The following is a 22,668-nucleotide window of genomic DNA, read 5'->3' as shown; positions in this document are numbered from 1 at the left end:
TATATAAAAATTTTATCAAAAGTTTCAGTCTGTTGAATTACAAGAGCAGAAGACCAATGTGTCAGAGGAAACAAAGAAGGTTTCACTCAGCTACAACAGACTGGCAATCAATAAACAGGATTTTTCATAAGTGAAGTACACTTCCTTTCTTGGCTATTTTGGGAAATAGTGTCTTGCTGGGTAACTTTGGAAATGTATATAATATTACCAGCCAAGAAAAATGAGTCGAGTTGCTTCTGCAACAATGAGGAACAACATAGTTACCCATGTTCTGTGTGGAAGCTAGAATCTTCTCTACTATGGCTCAAGAAACTACTCCATGACCATACTAAATTCATTCTGGCATGTTGGGCCACCTCTTCTGTGGCAGTAAGGACATACTCCCCAATTATTTTAATGAAATCTAGTTTCACAAACTATATCCTAACACCTGGGAGGGTGAATAATGATTCCTCTAGGGATAAGCCTGTTAAGGATTGTACAGGTCCAAAAAAACTCTTGAGCATCATTCTCAACAGTTGCAAATGAAAGTTTCTTGAGCAGATGGCTTTGTATAAGTCCTCAAATCCCAAAAAAAAAAACCTCCTGAGCCACTTCTTTTGCATAGAGAAAGATGTATATTGAGTCATTATTATTCCACTCCTGATTACTTAATCCTACTGGCTGCACTTATAAAAAAATGTTCACTATGTCAGAGTTATTTAGCTGATATGTTCTTTACCTGGAAAAGGCAAAATCACTGGCTGCTATAACATCCCTTTACAACTTATCAATAATTGTGGGTCAGTATGCTGCTGCTGATTCTTATTCAGTGCTTCCTCGGTGAACATTACTTCTACTACTGCATCAGAAATGTCCTATCATACAGTTGGTGCTGCATACAAGTGCCCAACTTCTCCATTGTTTCACTAAACTGAGTGAAAATCTAAGAGTATTGCTCCCATTTAATTCTCACACCACTGCACTAGTGTCATCAGTTGAAACTGATATAAAGCTCCATGCTCAAAGGAAGCCCTATCAGATTCATTACCAAATTTTCAGCTAAATTAGCCCCTCTTTTAACCCTTTGAACAAAAACCATACCCTGTAGTTGGAAGAAAGCACAAGCTATGTCTACCTGCAAGAAGGGTAGCAGAAGTGATCCAAAAAACTACCATGTAGTCGTCCTGGACATCTGTTTGTTGTAGAATCTTAGAACACAATCTGAGTTCAAATGTAATGAGGTATCTTGAACAGAATCATCTCCTCCATGCCACCAGTATGGATTCTAAAAATGTGTGAAACCCAACTTGCACATTTCAAGCATGACATCGTGGAAGCTATGGGCCATAGTAGTCAGGTAGATGCAGCATTTCTTGATTTCCAAAAAGAATGACTCAGTACCCCATCTGCAGTTATTACTGGAAGTACAGTCTTCTGGGCTAGTGAGTGAATTTGTGACTATTGAGAATTTTTTGGTGAGGAGGCTGCAGCATATTATATTGGAAGTAGAGCATTTGACAGTTGTTCTATGTTAATGATCTTGCCAACAAGGCATGTATAGTAATCTCAGACTTTTTGGAGATGATAAAGTTATCCATAATCGAGTAATGTCTGAGAAATAATAGCGTATCTTGATAACATTTCAAAGTGGTGGAGGGTTTGGCATCTAGCTTTAAATGTTCATAAACATAAAATTCTGCCCTTCACAAAATAAACATTGTATTCTGTGAGTACAGTACCAATGAGTCATAGTTTGATTCGGTCAACTCCTACAAATATCTTGATGTAACAATTTGTTGGGACTTAAAGTGGAACAATCACAAAGGCTGTCATGAGTAAACCAGGTAGCAGACTTTGGTTCATGGGTAGAATACTAGGGGAAATGGAGTCAGTCTACAAAGCAGATCGCTTATAAAATGCTCGTGCTCCCCATCTTACAATAATGCTCAAGTGTGTGGGACACATACTAAGTAGGACTAACAGGACATACTGAACATTAACAAAGAAGGGCAGTGTGAATAGTCACAGGTTTTCTTGACCCATGAGAGGCTGTCACAGAATTGATGAAGAAAATGAACTGGCAAGCACTTGAATACTGTTCCACACTAACCCAAAAGAGCCTGCTAACAAAGTTTCAACAACCAGCTTTAAGTGATACATTGCTAACTTGACCACAAAGTCAGTATAGAATCTGACTGGGACTCTGCACTTTGTTCAGCTTTAGTGATTTAACTTGTTTCTCAACATCAGTGACACTAACATCTGTATCACTAACCTTCAAAGTGGTGCAAGAATTAAATTATAGCAATACTCTTGAATCTGCCTTTGTAAAGGAATATTTGAAAATGGAGTTAGCATATCTGCTTCTGCTTTTGCATTGCTGCCATTGATTTCATTTCCCTTCTCCTCTATGACTGTCTGGAAACTAACATTAATGTCACTGACAGCTTTTGTATATTAACAGAATTTCTGTGGGTCATGTGAGAGATCTTTCAATAACCTTTTTCTGAGGTAGTTATTGAAGGCTTCATGCTTCGCCCTTTTGACAGCCAAACATGTTTCATTTAGCATACCTCTGTCTATAGTCCTATGCTTTGTCTTACACCCACTGTGCCGTAGTTGCTGGTACTTCAGAAATTTGTTTACAGTGATCGTGTACTGCTGAGGTGTCTCTTCTGTCATGAATTGTTTCAATAGGTACTTATCTACCAATGTTTAATCATCTGTTTTTAAATACTTTCAGAAATAACCTTCCAAACCATAAGTCTTTGTTAGATGTTCACAATCTTACCTTTTCCAGAAAAGTTTTTCTTCTTGTTGCAGGTTCACATTTTATGTGCTCTTCACTTCTGCCATTGTCATTCACCAAATAGCAAAAATCATTTATTATTTTTAGTGCCTCATTTTTTAATCGAATTCCCTTGGCCCCTCTTGATTTAATTCATCTTCACTCAGTTGTTTTATTTTGTTGATATTCATTTTCTAACATCATTTTAAGATACTATCACTCCGTTTAACTGACCTTCATTTCTCTGGCGCACCTGATAGAATACGCAATGTCTTAGGAAAAACTCAAAAGATTTTATTTCTTCTATCTGAATTGTAATTACCATCCCAAATCTTTTCCTTTGTTTGCTCTACTACTCGTTTAGTGTACAGAAGTATAAGATGGGTGATAAACTACTTCCTATCTCATTCATCTCCTCACTGCTGCCTCCTTTTAACATCCTTTGAGTTGTATAACTGTAGTCTGGTTTCTGTAAAAGTGCTAGACAACCTCTCATTCCTTACTATCTGAACTTCTTATTCCCTACTATGTGTAGAATTTCAAATGATGAACTTCAGTCAATATAGTAAAAATATTTCTCTAAATCTGCAATTGTTATAATGTAAATTTACCTTTTTTCAGGTTATTAGATGAGTTGTTCAGTGTATAAGTTTTGGGGATCAATATTACGTCACATGTTCCCATATTAAGCGAATGTCATCTACTCCAGGTGCCTTGTTTCTGTTACATCCTACTTGAAATGGCATTTAGTCTCCAATGTATTTAGTACTAAGTTTCATAAAAATAAGACTGGGGGGGGGGGGGGGGGGACAGGTGTTGAGGAGGAGGACGAGATTTTTAATATGGCAAACATATTTTAGTCAAACAATGGAAAGTCCAGGATAGAACGACAATATGAAAAGAATAGATTGCTAGACATCACATTTAACATGGCCTCTATGTGGTCAATAGAAACCTATTTTAGTGTTGCAATCTGTAGTTTAATTGATATGTGTTTTGTATTTTAATCAGGTCCTTTTTTTCCAGCCCAATTCCATTATTCGTGCAAGTGCATGAAACTGCAGAACATTATTATCTTGGTGTATGTGAAGCTAGGGGTCTACGCACTGAATTTGAGATGATTCACCTGAAGCGAACACCACCTCACTGCAAATATCTTACAGGCAAGAATGACTTTTTTTTTGTTCATTGCTTTTTAAAGTTGCAGAATTTTATTACTTTTTGTGTATTATCCATTGCATCTTAGTTGAAATGTATTTGACAGATATGAACTACCATTCAGAATAAAGTTCAGAGCATTGCCCCCAGCTAAGATTATTGAATTGAAGATCATAATGGTTTTTGAATGTAAATTAATTAATATGAATGCAAATGAATAGAATCTGTTGTGTGGTGTTATTAGTTTTAATATCTCCTTGTTTTTGAAGATGGAATCACTATTTAAAAATTAGGACAAGTGACCACTTGTGAAAATGTGAGTGGTGGTTTTTGCATGGAGACACTTAAAGATTAAATAACCTATCTATCTTTTGGCATGATAGATGCCTCTTAGCAGCAGTGGCAAAAATCCAAATACTCCTCTCTTACAAACTGTGTTCTTCTACTCTATCTAATTTGATTACTTTATTCTGCATTGATACAATGCAGGACTTTATATTCCTAGAATCTTTTGTGAAAACTGTGTTTCATAACTTAAGAGGCCCTTCACAAAATGTTTCATGTTTTTCATGAATCAGTCCACTGGACTATGCTGTATAACCGCTTTTCTGTGCACTTTTCTACAGGATTGCCAGAATAGTGAAATGAGCTTGATTCCTGTGGAGACCAGTAAGTGAACAGTAAATATACAGGTAGTGAACGTGAAGTTTCATAAGAATATTTCTCATACAAAAACACACAGCCCACATTAAACTAAAACATCCTTCCTCCTCTGTCATTGCTCTTCCCATGTCCTGTGAATTTCTTGATTTTCTCCTTTTGTTCTGCACTTTTTGTTGAAGTCTCTTTACAAAAAATACTACTTGCACCTTGTCTGAGTTTTGTGTTGATTTTTCACTTGCAAATGCAATTTTCATCTTCAGTTTTAACTGTATAATTTTATCACTGATGGAGGAGCATGCAATGATAAACATCTATAGATGTTGGAAAATTAATTTGTTCCTATATTATGAAATGATAATTAAATGGACACCCTAGCTGCAAACAGGCGTTGATGTACTTCATTGGGGACATGTTGAAAATGTGTGCCCCGACCGGGACTTGAACCCGGGATCTCCTGCGTACACGGCAGACGCTCTATCCATCTGAGCCACCGCAGGCACAGAGGATAGTGCATCTGCAGGGACTTATCCCTTGCATGCTCCCCGTGAGATCCACATTCCCAACATGTCCACACCACTACATTCATAGTGTGCCTAATAGATGTTTGCCCATCATACTCATTACTCATGGCAGATTAATCTACCAAGTCCTGTACGAGTTCGGGCATAGCGTGTGCGTTCGCACAAGAAGGTCAATGGCCCTAAGCCATATTTTAACTATATATGACGGTAGTATCTGTTCCCGAAAGAACAGTTACCATGGATGACCATGCAGCTTTGCTAGAAATGAAATGATAATTACATCATGGGTGGTCACCAATAAGCCTGGGGAAACCCCATGTATGACTTCTCGCTAGTCAGAATTATGTCTTCAGACTACATTGATTGAATTACTAAGTACAACTTTCTGCAGTCTTTTGGCTAGACATGACATTATTCATTGGTTGGCTATATCATCAATCCCATAAAACTTCAATATCCAGGAGAATACTATGATTCACACAGTCATGATAGATGGAAAAGGAGCTCTTTCCCCCACCTCATTGCCCCACAACCTCCTGCCTGACACTGTGCCTGTTGGCATTCTAGTCCCTCCACACTCCACCAGACAGCGTTTGTCTCTCTCTCCCCACCCATACACCATTCCTTCCCCTTCCCTGCCCCCTACAGTGTGGCCTGAGCTCCCAGTTGGTGCACATCGACAGCGCAGAAAGATACGTATATAGCTTCTTTTCTGTGTTTACTACATAGATTCTTAGTTAAATTGCGTGTGAGTTTTGTATAGCAGGTGTAATTTCGAGTTTTAGTTACTGTAATCATAAATTCAGGCAGATTGCAGCGCAGTCGTTAGGCATTTGTACAGGTTAGTTCATACATTATTTGTGTGTTTACCTTGCGTTACCTAGGCACGGACTCGTGTTTCAGTAACTGTTGTTCAACATCGATTAGAATGGACAGGGACTGTGATTGATGTGTTTAGATGTGAGCTGAGTTGGCATCCCTTCGCTCAAAGCTGCAGGCGGTGCCGACTTCGGTCGCGCTACTTGAGGCTGTTGCCAGTGGGCACCACTGTGGGGAGCCGGACTTGGGTATCACGGGGATTTCAACCTCGTCCCGTCTGTCCCCAGATCGGTCTGCCGTTGTGGTTGCCTCGGTTGCTGCCCGCAGTGGGGCTGAGCCCTCTCCTGTGGTTGATTGGGAGGTCGTTCCAAGGCATGGCAGGCAGCGAAAGACGTCCCCGGAGGCTGATCAGAAAGCCTCCCCAGTACGTCTGACAAGCAGGTTTCAGGTACTGTCTCTGGCTGAGCCAGATGCAGCTGCCTGCCCTGTTTCAGAGGATGGTTCTCAGCCTTCAAGGTCTGGGCAATCGCAGAGGGTGGGTTTATTGGTAGTTGGGAGCTCCAATGTTAGGCACGTAATGGGGCCCCTTAGGGATATGGCGGCTAAGGAGGGGAAGAAATCCAGTGTGCACTCCGTGTGGAGTCACTCCTGATGTGGAAAGGGTCCTTCCGGATGCCATGAAGAGCACAGGGTGCAGCCAGCTGCAGGTGGTGGCACATGTCGGCACTAATGATGTGTGTCGCTTTGGATCTGAGGAAATTCTCTCTGGATTCCAGCAGCTATCTGATTTGGTGAAGGCTGCCAGTCTTGCTTACGAGATGAAGACAGAGTTCACCATCTGCAGCATCGTTGACAGAACCGACTGCGGACCTTTGGTGCAGAGCCGGGTGGAGGGTCTGAATCAGAGGCTCAGACGGTTTTGCGACCATGTTGGCTGCAGATTCCTTGACTTGCGCCATAGGGTGGTGGGGTTTCGGGTTCCGCTGGCGGCTACATGGGTAGCGGAGGCTGTGTGGCGTGGACTGGGCGGTTTTTTAGGTTAGAAGGCCTCGGGAAGGTATGGGGTGGACTGCAATCTCAAAGGGTGCATGGCAAATACAGGACGTGCTTGGATCAAGGAACAGTTGGAATTGTAGTTGCAAATTGTTGTAGTTGTGCTGGGAAAGTCCCTGAGCTTCAAGCACTAATAGAAAGCACAGAAGCTGAAATCCTTATAAGTACAGAAAGCTGGCTAAAGCCTGAAATAAGTTCTGCAGAAATTTTTACGAAGTCTCAGACGGTGTTCAGGAAAGACAGATTAGGCAGAATGGATGGTGGAGTGTTTGTGTCTGTCAGTAGTGGTTTATCTTGTAGTGAAGTCGAAGTAGATACTCCGTGCGAATTGGTATCTACATCTACTACATCTACATTTATACTCCGCAAGCCACCCAACGGTGTGTGGCGGAGGGCACTTTATGTGCCACTGTCATTACCTCCCTTTCCTGTTCCAGTTGCGTATGGTTCGCGGGAAGAATGACTGTCTGAAAGCCTCCGTGTGCGCTCTAATCTCTCTAATTTTACATTCGTGATCTCCTTGGGAGGTATAAGTAGGGGGAAGTAATATATTCGATACCTCATCCAGAAACACACCCTCTCGAAACCTGGCGAGCAAGCTACACCGCGATGCAGAGCGCCTCTCTTGCAGAGTCTGCCACTTGAGTTTGTGAAACATCTCCGTAACGCTATCACGGTTACCAAATAACCCTGTGACGAAACGCGCCGCTCTTCTTTGGATCTTCTCTATCTCCTCCGTTAACCCGATGTGGTACAGATCCCACACCGATGCGCAATACTCAAGTATAGGTCGAACGAGTGTTTTGTAAGCCACCTCCTTTGTTGATGGACTACATTTTCTAAGGACTCTCCCAATGAATCTCAACCTGGTACCCGCCTTACCAACAATTAATTTTATGTGATCATTCCAAGACGAATGGAATATTCCAGAATTTGAAACGCGAACAGCTGCTAGCATGAGTTTCTTAGAAGTAGATACCTGAGGGGTTGCGAAGCAACTCAAATCACTTGATACAGGCAAGTCTTCAGGTCGAGGCTGTATACCGATTAGGTTCCTTTCAGATTATGCTGATACAATAGCTCCCTACTTAGCAATCATATACAGCCGCTCACTCACCGATAGATCTGTACCTACAGATTGGAAAATTGTGCAGGTCGCACCAGTGTTTAAGAAGGGTAGTAGGAGTAATCCATCGAACTACAGACCTATATCATCGACGTCAGTTTGCAGTAGGGTTTTGAAGCATATACTGTATTCAAACATTATGAATCACCTCCAAGGGAACGATCTATTGATACGTAATCAGAATGGTTTCAGAAAACATCGTTATTGTGTAACACAGCTAGCTCTTTATTCACACGAAGTAATGGCTGCTATCGACAGGGGATCTCAAGTTGATTCCGTATTTCTAGATTACCAGAAAGCTTTTGACACCATCCCTCACAAGCGACTTCTAATGAAGCTGCGGGCCTATGGGGTATCGTCTCAGTTGTGCGACTGGATTCGTGATTTCCTATCAGGAAGGTCACAGTTCGTAGTAATAGACGGCAAATCATCGAGTAAAACGTAAGTGATATCAGGTGTTCCCCAGGGAAACGTCCTGGGACCTCTGCTGTTCTGATCTATATAAATGACCTGGGTTACAACCTGAGCAGTTCTCTTACGTTGTTCGCAGATGATGCTGTAATTTACCGTCTAGTAAGGTCATCCGAAGACCAATATCAGTTGCAAAGCGACTTAGAAAAGATTGCTGTATGGTGTGGCAGGTGGCAGTTGACGCTAAATAACGAAAAGTGTGAGGTGATCCACATGAGTTCCAAAAGAAATCCGTTGGAATTCGATTACTCGATAAATAGTACAATTCTCAAGGCTGTCAATTCAACTAAGTACCTGGCTGTTAAAATTACAAACAACTTCAGTTGGAAAGACCACATAGATAATATTGTGGGGAAGGCGAGCCAAAGGTTGCGTTTCATTGGCAGGACACTTAGAAGATGCAACAAGTCCACTAAAGAGACAGCTTACACTACACTCGTTCGTCCTCTGTTAGAATATTGCTGCGTGGTGTGGGATCCTTACCAGGTGGGATTGACGGAGGACATCGAAAGGGTGCAAAAAAGGGCAGCTCGTTTTGTATTATCACGTAATAGGGGAGAGAGTGTGGCAGATACGATACGTGAGTGGGGATGGAAGTCATTAAAGCAAAGACGTTTTTCGTCGCCGCGAGATCTATTTTCGAAATTTCAGTCACCAACTTTCTCTTCCGAATGCGAAAATATTTTGTTGAGCCCAACCTACATAGGTAGAAATGATCATCAAAATAAAATAAGAGAAATCAGAGCTCGAACAGAAAGGTTTAGGTGTTCATTTTTCCCGCACGCTGTTTGGGAGTGGAATGGTAGAGAGATAGTATGATTGTGGTTCGATGAACCCTCTGCCAAGCACTTAAATGTGAATTGCAAAGTAATCATGTAGATGTAGATGTACAGATTCCTGCTTGCATCCCATGTGACAGCTGCATTCCAGCTCAAGATGCTGGAGTTAGTGGTCCTGTATGAGTGAGGTGTGCTTGCTTGTGTGTGTGCCTCTCTCTTTTACTGAGGATGGCTGTGGCCGAAAGCTTTATGTAAGTGTCTTTTAATTGTGCCTGTGCAACTCGACATGTCTTCTTTATGGTAAGTAGCAATCTGTATTTTCCTACATTTTATTTACGATGATCTTTATATTCCTGGTCTCAGATTGCTTTGCTTTTAAAAACAGCTAAACGAGGTGTCTGTTTAAAATTATCCCTTCCAGTTTTCACTCTTCAAATTCTCTCTTAAGCTCATAACCAATACTTCTGTCTGTGTATCATAATTTTTTTATTGGTAATATAATGGGAAACTGCAGTCTGTCTATAAAGGAGATTGTTTAAAAAAACACTTGCATAACCCATCCTAGAATACTGTTCAAGTGCATGGAAACTGTATCATACAGAACCATTGGTAGATATTGAACATATACAAAGCAAGGTAGCACAATAGGTCACAGGGTTATTTGGCCTATGGGGGAGTACCAAAGAAACGCCGAAAAAACTGAAATGGCAGGCACTCTATGATAGATGGCATCCCCTGAAAAACAGCTTCCAAAATTTCAAGGACCAACGTTGTTGTTGTGGTCTTCAGTCCTGAGACTGGTTTGATGCAGCTTTCCATGCTGCTCTATCCCGTGCAAGCTTCTTCATCTCCCAGTACCTGCTGCAACGTACATCCTTCTGAATCTGCTTAGTGTATTCATCTCTTGGTCTCCCTCTACGATTTTTACCCTCCATGCTGCTCTCCAATACTAAATTGGTGATCCCTTGATGCCTCAGAATATGTCCTACCAACCGATCCCTTCTTATAGTCAAGTTGTGCCACAAACTTCTCTTCTCCGCAATGCTATTCAACACCTCCTCATTAGTTATGTGATCTACCCATCTAATCTTCAGCATTCTTCTGTAGCACCACATTTCGAAAGCTTCTATTCCCTTCTTGTCTAAACTATTTATCGTCCATGTTTCTCTTCCATACATGGCTACACTCCATACAAAAACTTTCAGAAACGACTTCCTGACACTTAAATGTATATTCGATGTTAACAAATTTCTCTTCTCAATATACAGATTGAATAACATCGGGGAGAGGTTACAACCCTGTCTCACTCCCTTCCCAACCCCTGCTTCCCTTTCATGCCCCTCAACTCTTATAACTGCCATTTGGTTTCTATACAAATTGTAAATAGCCTTTCGCTCCCTATATTTTACCCCTGCCACCTTCAGAATTTGAAAGAGAGTATTCCAGTCAACATTGTCAAAAGCTTTCTCTAAGTCTACAAATGCTAGAAACATAGGTTTGCCTTTGCTTAATCTAGCTTCTAAGATAAGTCGTAGGGTCAGTATTGCTTCATGTGTTCCAGTATTTCTACGGAATCTAAACTGATCTTCCCCTAGGTCGGCTTCTACTAGTTTTTCCATTCGTCTGTAAATAATTCGCGTTAGTATTTTGCAGCCGTGACTTATTAAACTGATAGTTCGGTAATTTTCACATCTGTCAACTGCTGCTTTCTTTGGGATTGGAATTATTATATTCTTTTTGAAATCTGAGGGTATTTCTCCTGTCTCATACATCTTGCTCACCAGATGGTAGAGTTTTGTCAGGACTGGCTCTCCCAAGGCCGTCAGTAGTTCTAATGGAATGTTGTCTACTCCCGGAGCCTTGTTTCGACTCAGGTCTTTCAGTGCTCTGTCAAACTCTTCACGCAGTGTCATATCTCCCATTTCATCTTCATCTACATCCTCTTCCATTTCCATAATATTGTCCTCAAGTACATTGCCCTTGTATAGACCCTCTATATACTCCTTCCACCTTTCTGCTTTCCCTTTTTTGCTTAGAACTGGGTTTCCATCTGAGCTCTTGATACTCATACAAGTGGTTCTCTTTTCTCCAAAAGTCTCTTTAATTTTCCTGTAGGCAGTATCTATCTTACCCCTAGTGAGATATGCCTCTACATCCTTACATTTATCCTCTAGCCATCCCTTCTTAGCCATTTTGCACTTCCTGTCGATCTCATTTTTGAGACGTTTGTATTCCTTTTTGCCTGCTTCATTTACTGCATTTTTATATTTTCTCCTTTCATCAATTAAATTCAATATTTCTTCTGTTACCCAAGGATTTCTACTAGCCCTCGTCTTTTTACCTACTTGATCCTCTGCTGCCTTCACTACTTCATCCCTCAAAGCTACCCATTCTTCTTCTACTGTATTTCTTTCCCCCATTCCTGCCATTTGTTCCCTTATGCTCTCCCTGAAACTCTGTACAACCTCTGGCTTAGTCAGTTTATCCAGATCCCATCTCCTTAAATTCCCACTTTTTGCAGTTTCTTCAGTTTTAATCTACAGTTCATAACCAATAGATTGTGGTCAGAGTCCACATCTGCCCCTGGAAATGTCTTACAATTTAAAACCTGGTTCCTAAATCTCTGTCTTACCATTATATAATCTATCTGAAATCTGTCAGTAAGGACCAATATTGAGTAATATGTCATGGCTCTCTTGAGTATCAGTCCTGTAGGAATTGTTCAGACAACATTGGGGTAGTTACAGGGTGCACAGTGGTATTTAATTTGTCATTTTCTGCTTGCTCCTTATGGGAAGGAATGAGGAAAAACAGTAATATGTGCTACAATTTGAAGTACCCTCTGTCAGAAACTTCAGAGTGGTTTGCACACTATTGATTTAGGTGTGTGATTCCTGAGAATGTGCATAAATGACCAACAGTTAAACAATGGCTAAGCTGGGGTGACCTTGAAACAATCACATCACTAGTTTCAGGACTGTTAATAATGGTCACTGATTGAAACACAAACTACTTTGATATCCTTGCTTGCCACAGTTTGTAGTGAACAGTATGATGAGCAACTATGCTGCTCACCAACTACCTGATACTGCTCAGTGGTCTTGTTTCATCATCACTGTTCTCTACCAGCGATATGCAAGCAGTGAGGCTGCATCATGAACATAACCCTAGTGGTGCTAATCTCATATATTTGATGGTAGAACTTCTGATTGCAGTGTTCAGAAATCATAGGTAGGAATGTCAGTGACAATGAAAGATTGAGTGAGGCATGGAGACATGCTCAGGTAGCATAATCATTAAAGCAACTGCTCATGGAAAGCAGGAAATCTCGGTTCAAGTCCTGGTCTGTTGCAAATTTTCATTAGTTGTGCTATATTCATTTAATCATTTCCTCATTTTCAAGCTGAAGGGAGAGCTGGTGTGGAGTTTCATCAAGAAGACTTAAGGATTCTCATTCTGTTTGATGGTGTCTGATTTATGTTCAATATCTCAAAAATCACAGCAGTGACAATATACCATGTTTCTAGATTGTAATAAATTTCTCAGTTATTTTCACATGGACTGATTTTCTAAAAAAAAATAAGAAATTACTTTGTGTGATTCATAACTGAAACTGATATTATGAATTCCTTTGCCAGGTTTGCTTAATGTCTTCAAATCTAAGATAACAAGTGCCATGTCAACAGAACCAGTGACAATATCAGTTCAGTTCACTTATATTCTGACTGATTGGACTAGTAACAAGTGGACACAAGAACCTCCTGATTTTGATTTTTTAAATGGTCAAACACTTGGTGTCAAGGAATTAGGAAAATTGCCATTTGGGGCAACTTTTGATCCTGTCAGGTAAGGGAAACCACATTTTTAAGATCAACACATTTCTTTCACATTGTGATGGATTTATTTTATATAATGTTTGGCTGTTTTCAGATACAGAAAAAAATATTCACCTCTGTATTCTACTGAGTATGAGACTGAACTAATTATGGTTTCCCCCAAAATACATTTAGTTGCTGACATGTATCTCAAGTTGTTATGGACAGCTCATATTTTTGCATCACTCTCAATTACTTTCAGTGGTTTTAATTCCAATGTTCTCTTACACTGAAATGTTCTATGTGATCAAAGATTCATTATTATTCATATTCACATTATTTCACCATCAGCAACATTATATGTATTCTGTACCATACATTTAGCTTAAGTTCTGTTTTCTGGTGAGATATGTTTCAAGTCAAAATACAGTTCTGACTAATCTTAATGGTCTGAAAGAAAAGAAAAATAGAGAATAGCTATATTTTAATCTTACATTGAGATAATTATGTAACCGGGCAGTTATCCTAAAACTATTAGTTCCTGTGTAAGTCATTGTTCTGTCCAGGCACTCACTGATGACAGTGGCACCAAAACAATATATGATAAAATTAAAATAGAAATACTCAACTCTAACTTCAAATTAATTTCATTGAAGAGAAACACTGTACGTAATCTATTTTCAGTCATCTACATGGATGCAAAACTGACAGATTTAGAAATAAGTAAGAGTGGAATTGAAAGCAGCAGATGTTGCTTAATGGAGGAAAGACAGTCTACAACCCAGACCAAGCTGGATTTACGTAAGGAGAAAGACAACATTCAAAGAAGATCTGTATGATTTGTTACTGTGTGGTTTGGCCATCAAAAGAACAATGCAGAAATTCTCATCGAGTTCCTATGGGAGATGCCACAAAAATAACACTGAGTGTCATGGACAGTTTTGCCCTGAAACTTCCAAGAGCTGCTATCATACCAATGTGACTTAGAAGCGTATTACTTTCTCTGGTTACACCTTACCTGTTATTGTGAGGGTAAAGTTTCATATACTTGGTCTTCCACTGAGGGATACTGAGAAGTTTTCTTACCATGTACCATTCACAAATTAAGTAGGAAGGAGAAAAAAAATTAGGGTACATTATGTACCTTCACCACACAATACCAAGATGTGTGGGATACAGATGTAAATTCATGAATTCATTTGATACATTACAGGAACCTTCAAATAAATTGTCTGTTCCTTTATCATAACTAGTGTTTATTTAGTTCATGATTGCATTTATTTACACTTCCTTATTGAATTTAAAACAGTTACGAAAATATGCTTGTTGGTCAGAGGATGTAAAATTACTTTAATGTGCGTCTAACCATTACTCATTTCGTTTCATTTGGCAGTGAACTGCAGTTGTATGCTCGGTGGCCGCAGTTGGCTGAGGCAGCTGTAGTGGACAGTGAAAGCTATTCAGACCTGGAACCATGTCGAGCACCTGAGTGGTCTGTAGGAGTCCGCATGGTGGAACGTCCAAATTGTTTGCTGGGAGAGCACTTTGATGAATTCTTGCAGTTCTGTCTTTGCAAAAGCACAGCGAGAGACCTCTTGGGAGACATGATAGATGTTGCCACTGCAGGTACATTACAATGAATCTCTTTTATGTTGCTTGAATGTATAAACTGATCTAGAAACTAATATAAGCCTTATTCTGTGGTCCTGTTATTTCTTGTTGGCTTCTAGTGCAGTGCATGAAATGCTATGCATAATGGGAATTTTATTTGTGTTGAATCTTGTCAAAATATATTTTCTGTCATGTTGTCCTTTTTTGCATAAATCTAGAATTATATTAGTGATTATTAGTACTACTGTATATCATGTATGGAATGAACAAATTTCGTTCAACTGATCCGATCTTAATTCTTATTTTTTTAGCTAGTCTAGTATTTGGTTTTATAGTTGTGCATTTTTATGGCCCTCTGTCTTTAAGAAAGTGGATGTTAAATTCCACAACACACCTACACAGCATTATCACAAATAATTTCTTACTTGCGATGATAACCACTGGTTTTTATGTGGAAACAAGCCCAAGGGCAGTTTATGTTGTTTTGATCTTTCCATTAATTCCATTTAGTTTTTAGAGGTATCCCCCCATCCACCCCATCTCCTCTCTAATGATGGCATCATATACAGGAGGAAAGGTACAGGCTGAGGGGTAATAATTTAAGTGATTCTGGACTAAAAACTTTATATGGACATATGCCCTATTGTGAATGGTTTCGTAGATAGAACGTGTGTAATAATACTTTGTTACTTATTTTCTGTGTTATTCAAACATCATTATTATCCACAACGTACAATGGTAGTGTAGAAGAAGCTGAGACGAGTTTGATATGGGACACTTGTGTTTCATCAGGTCGGGAAACTACTTCAAATTGGGCTACATCTTGTCATATTTTCAGTATCCTCACACTGTCTTTGCACAAACTGTAAATCCTAGAGAATCATGAATAGGTCCTTTTACTGTAGGAAACTGAATGTAGTTTAAATTTGTACTGTGACATTTTTTCACTGAAGGGTACAGGTTTAGAGTGATTCCAGAAATCGTACAAAAGTGATATTACATGTGTTCTATCTCAGAAACCATTTACAATAGGACATATGTCCATATGACATTTTTTGTTGCGGTCTACAGTCCAGAGACTAGTTTGGTATAGTTTTGCATGATAGCTTGACCTGTGCAAGATTCTTTCTCTCTGAATAACAGCTGCAACCTACATCTGTTTCAACCTCTCTACTGTAGTCAAGCCTTGGTCCCTCTGCAGTTTTTACCCCACATGTGTACCTCCAATACTAAACTGCAAACTCCCCAACACCTTAGAATGTGTCCCATCAACCTATCCATTCTTTTAGTCTTGTTCTGAGATAAATTTCTTTTCTGCCCAGTAACTCCTTGTCAGTAATCCAAACAACCCATCTAATCTTCAGCATTCTTCTGTATGCTCTTTTTGTCAGAACTGTTTTTCATCCATGCACCATTTTCATACACTGCACTTCAGACACCTTCAGAAAAGACTTCATAACACTTTCTGTTAGACATTAACATTTTCCTCTTTCTCAGAAATGCATTTCTTGCTTTTGCCAGCCTGCATTTCGTATCCTTTCTATTTCAGCTAATGTCAGTTATTCTGCTGTCCAAGTAACAAAACTCATGAATGTGTTTAGTGTCTCATTTCCTAGTCTGATTCCCATTTCATTGCCTGGCTGAGATTAAATTTCAGTACTCTAGTTTTACTTTTTTTCATAGTCACCTTATAAACTCTTTTCAAGATTGATGATAAAATCACTACAGTTCTGATGTTCCAAGTCCTTTGTGATCTCAGACAGAATTACACTGTCACTTGCAAATCTTGAGGTTTTCATTTCTTCTCCCTGAATTTTAATTCTCCTTCCAAATCTCTCTTTGATTTTCTCCACAAGTCAAATAATGTGGGAGATATGCCGCAATGCTGCTTCACTTCTTTCTCAGTGCTTCCCTTTCATATTCTTCAGCTTTCGTAACTTAAGTCTGGTTTTATGTACTAATTGCTGATAACCTTTCACATCCAATGTTTTGTCCCTGTTCCCTTCACAGTTTCAAAGAATGTTCTCTAGAAGTATTGTCAAAAGATTTCTGTAAATCTATGGATGCTATTAATGTATTTCTGCTTTACTTTGACCAATTTTCTAAGGTAAGTTGTAGGTTAAGTGTTGCCTCACATGTTACTACATTTCTGTGAAACCCAGACTGATCTTCCCCTAGGTGGCTTCTAGCAATTGTTCCATTCCTCTATAAATAATTTGTGCCAGTATTTTGCTGTCTCACATATTAAACGGATAACGTTGGATATATTCACATCTGCCAGCATCTACCTTCTTTGGAGTTAGAATTATTACATCCTTCTCGAGGGCTGAGGGAATTTTGGCTGTTGTTAGAGTTGTTGGATGTCCTCCTGAGGAATATCATGCCCTATTCTGTCCAATCGGCTCATTACATCATAAAAATCCTGATCTGGTTTGAAGACCCTGTCCAGAATGTGCCAAACATTCTCTGCTAGGGACAGACATAATTTCCAAGAATGTTTGCCTATTGAAGCCGCTTGCTTTATTGACATTGAATGAGCGATTCTGATTCGATCACGTGAGTCTGATGGCTAGTATTATTATCAGTGTTTGCAGTGGTCACTACAGCAATGACAAAAGAAGAGTGTTGACTAAAATACTTGTAATTACAAAGGAAATGACTCACCTCACTATTCGTAGACATTGTCATCATGAGAAAGTCCATTGATGTGTATGCTATGGGAAGCATTCCCTTTTTGCCATAACCTGGGTAGACTCTGCCTATGTCAAGCAAAAACAGGGGCAGAGTGTCACATGCATGAACTTTTCCTTGCAATCACAAGTTATGGAAATACAGATACTGAAATGAGTAGAGTTGGTCTCTTCCTCATGGATGCCCTCCTCTTTTAATGGAAGATTTTGCTGACTTCCACAGCCACTCGATGTTATGCATGTGCCCACTGAATCATCGCAAGACACAAACTCTACACAGTGGTTCAAAGACTTGTGGTTGAATCCTTCTACTTTCAATGTCTTGTGGGACTGAAAGCCATCTGTAATCACTTTGCTGCTGGGCAGTATAAATTGCTTTAGCAAACCAACTAAAACCACCTTGACTCTGGAGAATGCTCTAACCACAAAGCATTTCCCAGACTCTCGTTCTATACCACCTAATTCCCAGATATGTTTGATTTCATTCTTTAAAGGTTGTCCTCTCTTGTTTCTCCTTTTTTCCATGTGTGACTCGTCCACTTCAACAACTTTATTTGGTCCACTGATTGGTACACTGTTGTTCAACACTATTACATAACACACTTCTCTGAAAAACCTGAAATAATCGCATATGGTTCTGCTAGATAAATCAGTTTCCGATTATGTTGCTTGCAGGATGTAGTCTGTAATCCAGCAAGATACAAGGATTACCCTGATCTGGATAGATAATTTTGAATAGTCAGACCATGTATTCTTCCTGATATTCATTCATGTACCACAGTTTCCACAATGAAATTGTAAAGGTATTTCACTATCAGAACTCTTCTTATGAACTTTTATAGACTTCGCTACACCCCAGTCTACACAGTCTCTCCTTTTGTCATCTAGTATTAGTCCACATTTACAACAAAAGTTCAAACCATTTTCTACATTACATAAGTGTGGAATTAGATTCTTCCACTTGAGGCAATCAGCTGAAGAAACATCTACGACAGCAGACATCCCAACTCACTACCGACATAAATCATTTAGGTTTCCCTAGCAACTCACAAACAGTTTACCATAATGCCTGCCACCAAAGTCGTGTGATCTATTTAGGATAAAACATTCAATATCGTTCAGAGTCTGCGGCTTCAATAGGCAAACATTCTTGGAAATTACTGGGATGGATCTGGTGACCTCGCTGCCCAAGTTAAGGGTTGGCAAGCATGGAGACAAGCAGTAGAAACTATCGCCACGTGTGGGTGGGCATAATCTGCCTGATATTTAAGGCTAGGATGTCTTGCCACTAAGGGAAACAAAATAGGATTTAGAATATTATTGGTGTACCACTGTGCCGTATGGGTGCCACGGATGACAGCCAAAGGGGTCCTGCTATGAAATGAAATGGCACCCCAGACCATCACTACTGGTTGTCAGGCCATATGGCTGGTGACATTCGGGTGGCATCCAACCTTTGGAGTGTCTCCAGACACGTCTTTGACCTGGAATCTCATTGAGTGGAGTACAGTTGTCTTCATTGGCGAGTCCCAGTCTGAAATGAGCCCTCATAACCAGTGAAGATGCATCTGGAGACAACCTGGACAGTGATGTAGTACCAACCTGACTGTCACCCACCATACGACCTGACAACCAGAGTGATCGTCTGTGTGCCATTTCGTTCCATAGCAGGACCACTTTGACTGTCACCCACAGCACAGCGGTACGTCAATGATATCCTACACCACATGTTTTTGCTCTTCTTGGCAAGTCACCCTGCGCTTAAATTTCAGCAAGATAATGCCCACCCACACATGGCGAGAACTTCTATTGCTTGTCTTTATGCTTACCAAATCCTACCTTGGACAGCAAGGTTGTCAGATCTCTCCTCAGCGGAAAACATTTGAAGCACTATGAGCAGGGCCCTGAAGTCAGCTTAGGATTTGGACTATTTGACACACCAATTGGACAGAATCTGGCATGATATCCCTCAGCAGGACATCAAGCAGCTCTGTCAGTGAATGTCAAGGTGCACAACTACATCTACATCTACATCTACATCCATACTCCGCAAGCCACCTGACGGTGTGTGGCGGAGGGTACCTTGAGTACCTCTATCGGTTTTCCCTTCTATTCCAGTCTCGTATTGTTCGTGGAAAGAAGGATTGTCGGTATGCCTCTGTGTGGGCTCTAATCTCTCTGATTTTATCCTCATGGTCTCTTCGCGAGATATACGTAGGAGGGAGCAATATACTGCTTGACTCTTCGGTGAAGAGTTGCATAAGCAATTTTTTTCCTTTTTATAGCCATCCTATTTGTTCCTTTCAATTTTCTTTACATAATACTGGCTTACCAACTGAGTTCTTAATATTCATACGAATGCTTGTTTTCTCCAAAGGTTCCAATGATGTTTCTATAGGTGGCACATACCTTTCTCACAGTCATGAATGTTTCTACAGTTTTTGTTTCTTCTCTAGCCATTCCTGCTGTGACATTTTGCATTTTCTATCAATTTCAAACTTACATGTCTGTTTCCCCCCCTTTTTCTTCCTTCATTCCCTGTGCTTTATATTTCCTCCTTTTGTCAATTATATTTATTATCTCCACATAATTTCTGCTGAGCTTATTTGATCCTCTGCTGCTTTCTCTGTTTGGTTTTTCAAAGCTACTCCTTTCCTTTGTTTCAACTAATGCTGCTGAGCTGCATAGCTGTCTGTTTTCTGTGTTTTCCGATTAACTGAGGTAGTATAACATGTGCAGAAACCAACTGATGGTTTGGGTGGTCTGTACTTCTGCCTAAGTAGATCACTGTACAAATAAGTCACAGAAATACACTTTTGTGAAAATAAATTTTAATGAATGTCTCAAAACATGATACAGCTGATGGCCATTTTGTCATAGTTCCATTTTTATTCTCTTCTGAATAATTAGTGTGGTAATTGGGGCCTTACACAGAAATGTGGTAAAATTTTTATTCTCTATAATAACCGTTAACAGGTTCAGGCATGTGAACGAGAAATATCAATGTAGTATTTATATGAAATGGAAATGGTAAACTCACTGTACTGTTGTTGTACTAGTTGTTGCTGCCTAAATGGAAAAATTCTTATTTTATTTGATTAATTTTTTGATTGCTTCATATGTATTTGGAAGTTTTTCTTTTTTATAAAGAAACAAACTGTATAACTTACTCTGTTCTGTATAGAATTTCTCCTGTATTTTCAGAAAATATCAATTTGAGCTCATCCCTGAGTGCAATAACAGAGTCAAGAGTTCCAACTATTTCTAAAGTAATCCGCAAAGCCAAGGTGCAACACCAACTATCAAAAGGGGGCTGTAGGGATGCACCATTGTCACATGACTACTTATTGCCCATTTTGTACTTCCTGTTTCCTGATGCAGACAGCAAATCGGTAAGAAATATACAGAATCATCTTACATTCATTGATGTGTTTACACTCAGAATATGGGGTTTCAGCATTTGATTCTGGTCTGTGTGTTTAATGTGAGAGAGCAGGTGCTCCTCACATAACTTTTTGCTATCACTTTCAGTTTATATTTTATTCAATTTATGGATATTCAGATTTCATCCAGATATTAATTAACATTGATTCCATTGTATCCCAAACTTGGTGTGGCTTTTTTTCAATTGGTTTTTAATGTCTTCTGCTTGCATTATTGGTGTTACACAGGCTGGGCCCAATAATAAGTCTACAGTTTTTTTGACTCCAAGCCATCAGAATTCGAGTTTGAGATTTCTTCTTCTATAAAAGTTGGCTTCACTATGCTTGTTTCACCCTTCCTATTGCATGTTATCAAAAGATGTGGAAAGAAAATAATTTAAAATGGGTGTCAGGCACTGCTAAGCTACTCAGTCCATCCAAAAACTCTTGGGGTAAGTGAGAGGGGAACGCAGATCGTAGTGAAAATCATTCATAGGATTTCTCAGTGGAGACCTATGTGGCACAGAAGACGCAGCAGTATCACCTTTTAAAGTTCTAGAAACATGATCTCTTGAAGGAGAAGACACTATTTAAGCATGGAAGTAGATATAATTACAGACATGAATTATGGCCTGTGCAACAAAAAGAGGAGTTCCATATCCATTTCTTCTTCTTCTTCTCTCTCTGTGGTGGTACTCCACATAATGTGACAAAAAATATATTGAATAAATTTGCAAATATACTAAAACTGAGTATTCGTTAATTTTGACAAATAAAAATAAATTTAAATGTAGGAGAATTCTCTTGATTAGTGGTTATTCCTTTGAAACAGTAAAAGTAATCAGTTTTTCCAATATTGAATCATATTTGAGTGAAGTGAGTTCAGTAAAATTTTTACAGTCCCCACTTAACGAAATTGTGAGAATCTCCTTAACATTGCATTTTCATAAAAGTCAAAATATAATTAACAGAAGTCACCTCCAATAATAAATGCAGCTGTATATCTGGAATTTTGTGTGTTGGTGATGTCTTTTAATATAAAAACATTGTGTCAGGCAGACTAACTGCAAGAAGTACCACAACAGAGTCACTGACATAAATAATTTTTCAGTTTGTGAAGCAGCCAGAATGACACTAACTTCAGCCTTCATAACATATAAAAACCAATACATAAAAAGAAACACCACACCTCCTTCCCTCTGGCTACTGACTGGCTCTTCATTCTGTGCTTTTCATACTACAGCTGAAAAGACTGTCAAATCCTAAATGCTAAAAGATGCCAACTTTGAAATTATTGTAGTCAGCAGACAAAACTGACAAAATATTTTCAGGTAGTTTATTAAGACCAACAGAAATTAAAGCAACTGATTGTCTGATTAGAGTTGTAGTTTATACGAGGGGATACAAAAAAAAAGGCAGAATTATTTTTTAAAAGCTATATATTTTCAAATTATTTACAAAACAACTTAATCCTCTTCAAAATACTCTCCATTACAACTAGTACATTTGTCCCACTGGTGCTTCCAGTGTTTAAAACATTTTTTGTAGTCATCTTTAGAAATGGCTGATAGTTGCTCCCTCATTTTTTTCCTTGACTTCTTCAGTGTTGTCAAATCGGTGTCCTTTCATGCATGGAAATAAGAAAAGGTCCCATGGAGCCAGGGCAGGTGAGTAAGGTACATGGAACCATTGCGGTGGCCCGGTGTAATGTTAAGCTCTCTCTATACAGCTTAAGCGTTTTCGTGGACTTACTTGTTGAAGAATGCTGGT

At 39.4% G+C, this 22,668-nt stretch overlaps 1 protein-coding gene and 1 non-coding gene across 2 annotated transcripts in view; one reads left to right on the top strand and one right to left on the bottom strand.

The window, feature by feature from the left end:
• Positions 1–22,668, top strand: part of LOC126163022 (rab3 GTPase-activating protein catalytic subunit) — a 477,254-nt gene that overhangs the window by 12,163 nt on the left and 442,423 nt on the right. The window contains exons 3-6 of the mRNA XM_049919892.1: positions 3,797–3,933; positions 12,999–13,206; positions 14,569–14,801; positions 20,681–20,868. Coding sequence (XP_049775849.1) covers positions 3,797–3,933; positions 12,999–13,206; positions 14,569–14,801; positions 20,681–20,868 — 766 coding nt within the window. The remainder of the gene's footprint in view (positions 1–3,796; positions 3,934–12,998; positions 13,207–14,568; positions 14,802–20,680; positions 20,869–22,668) is intronic.
• On the bottom strand, positions 5,015–5,089 carry Trnat-ugu (transfer RNA threonine (anticodon UGU)). Its single transcript has one exon. It is a non-coding gene; the product is annotated as a tRNA-Thr (tRNA).

The sequence above is a fragment of the Schistocerca cancellata genome, chromosome 2 (genome assembly GCF_023864275.1).
Source record: "Schistocerca cancellata isolate TAMUIC-IGC-003103 chromosome 2, iqSchCanc2.1, whole genome shotgun sequence".
Lineage (NCBI taxonomy): Eukaryota > Metazoa > Arthropoda > Insecta > Orthoptera > Acrididae > Schistocerca > Schistocerca cancellata.
Note: the sequence above shows the minus strand (reverse complement) of the source record. Positions and strands in the feature narration are given on the sequence as shown.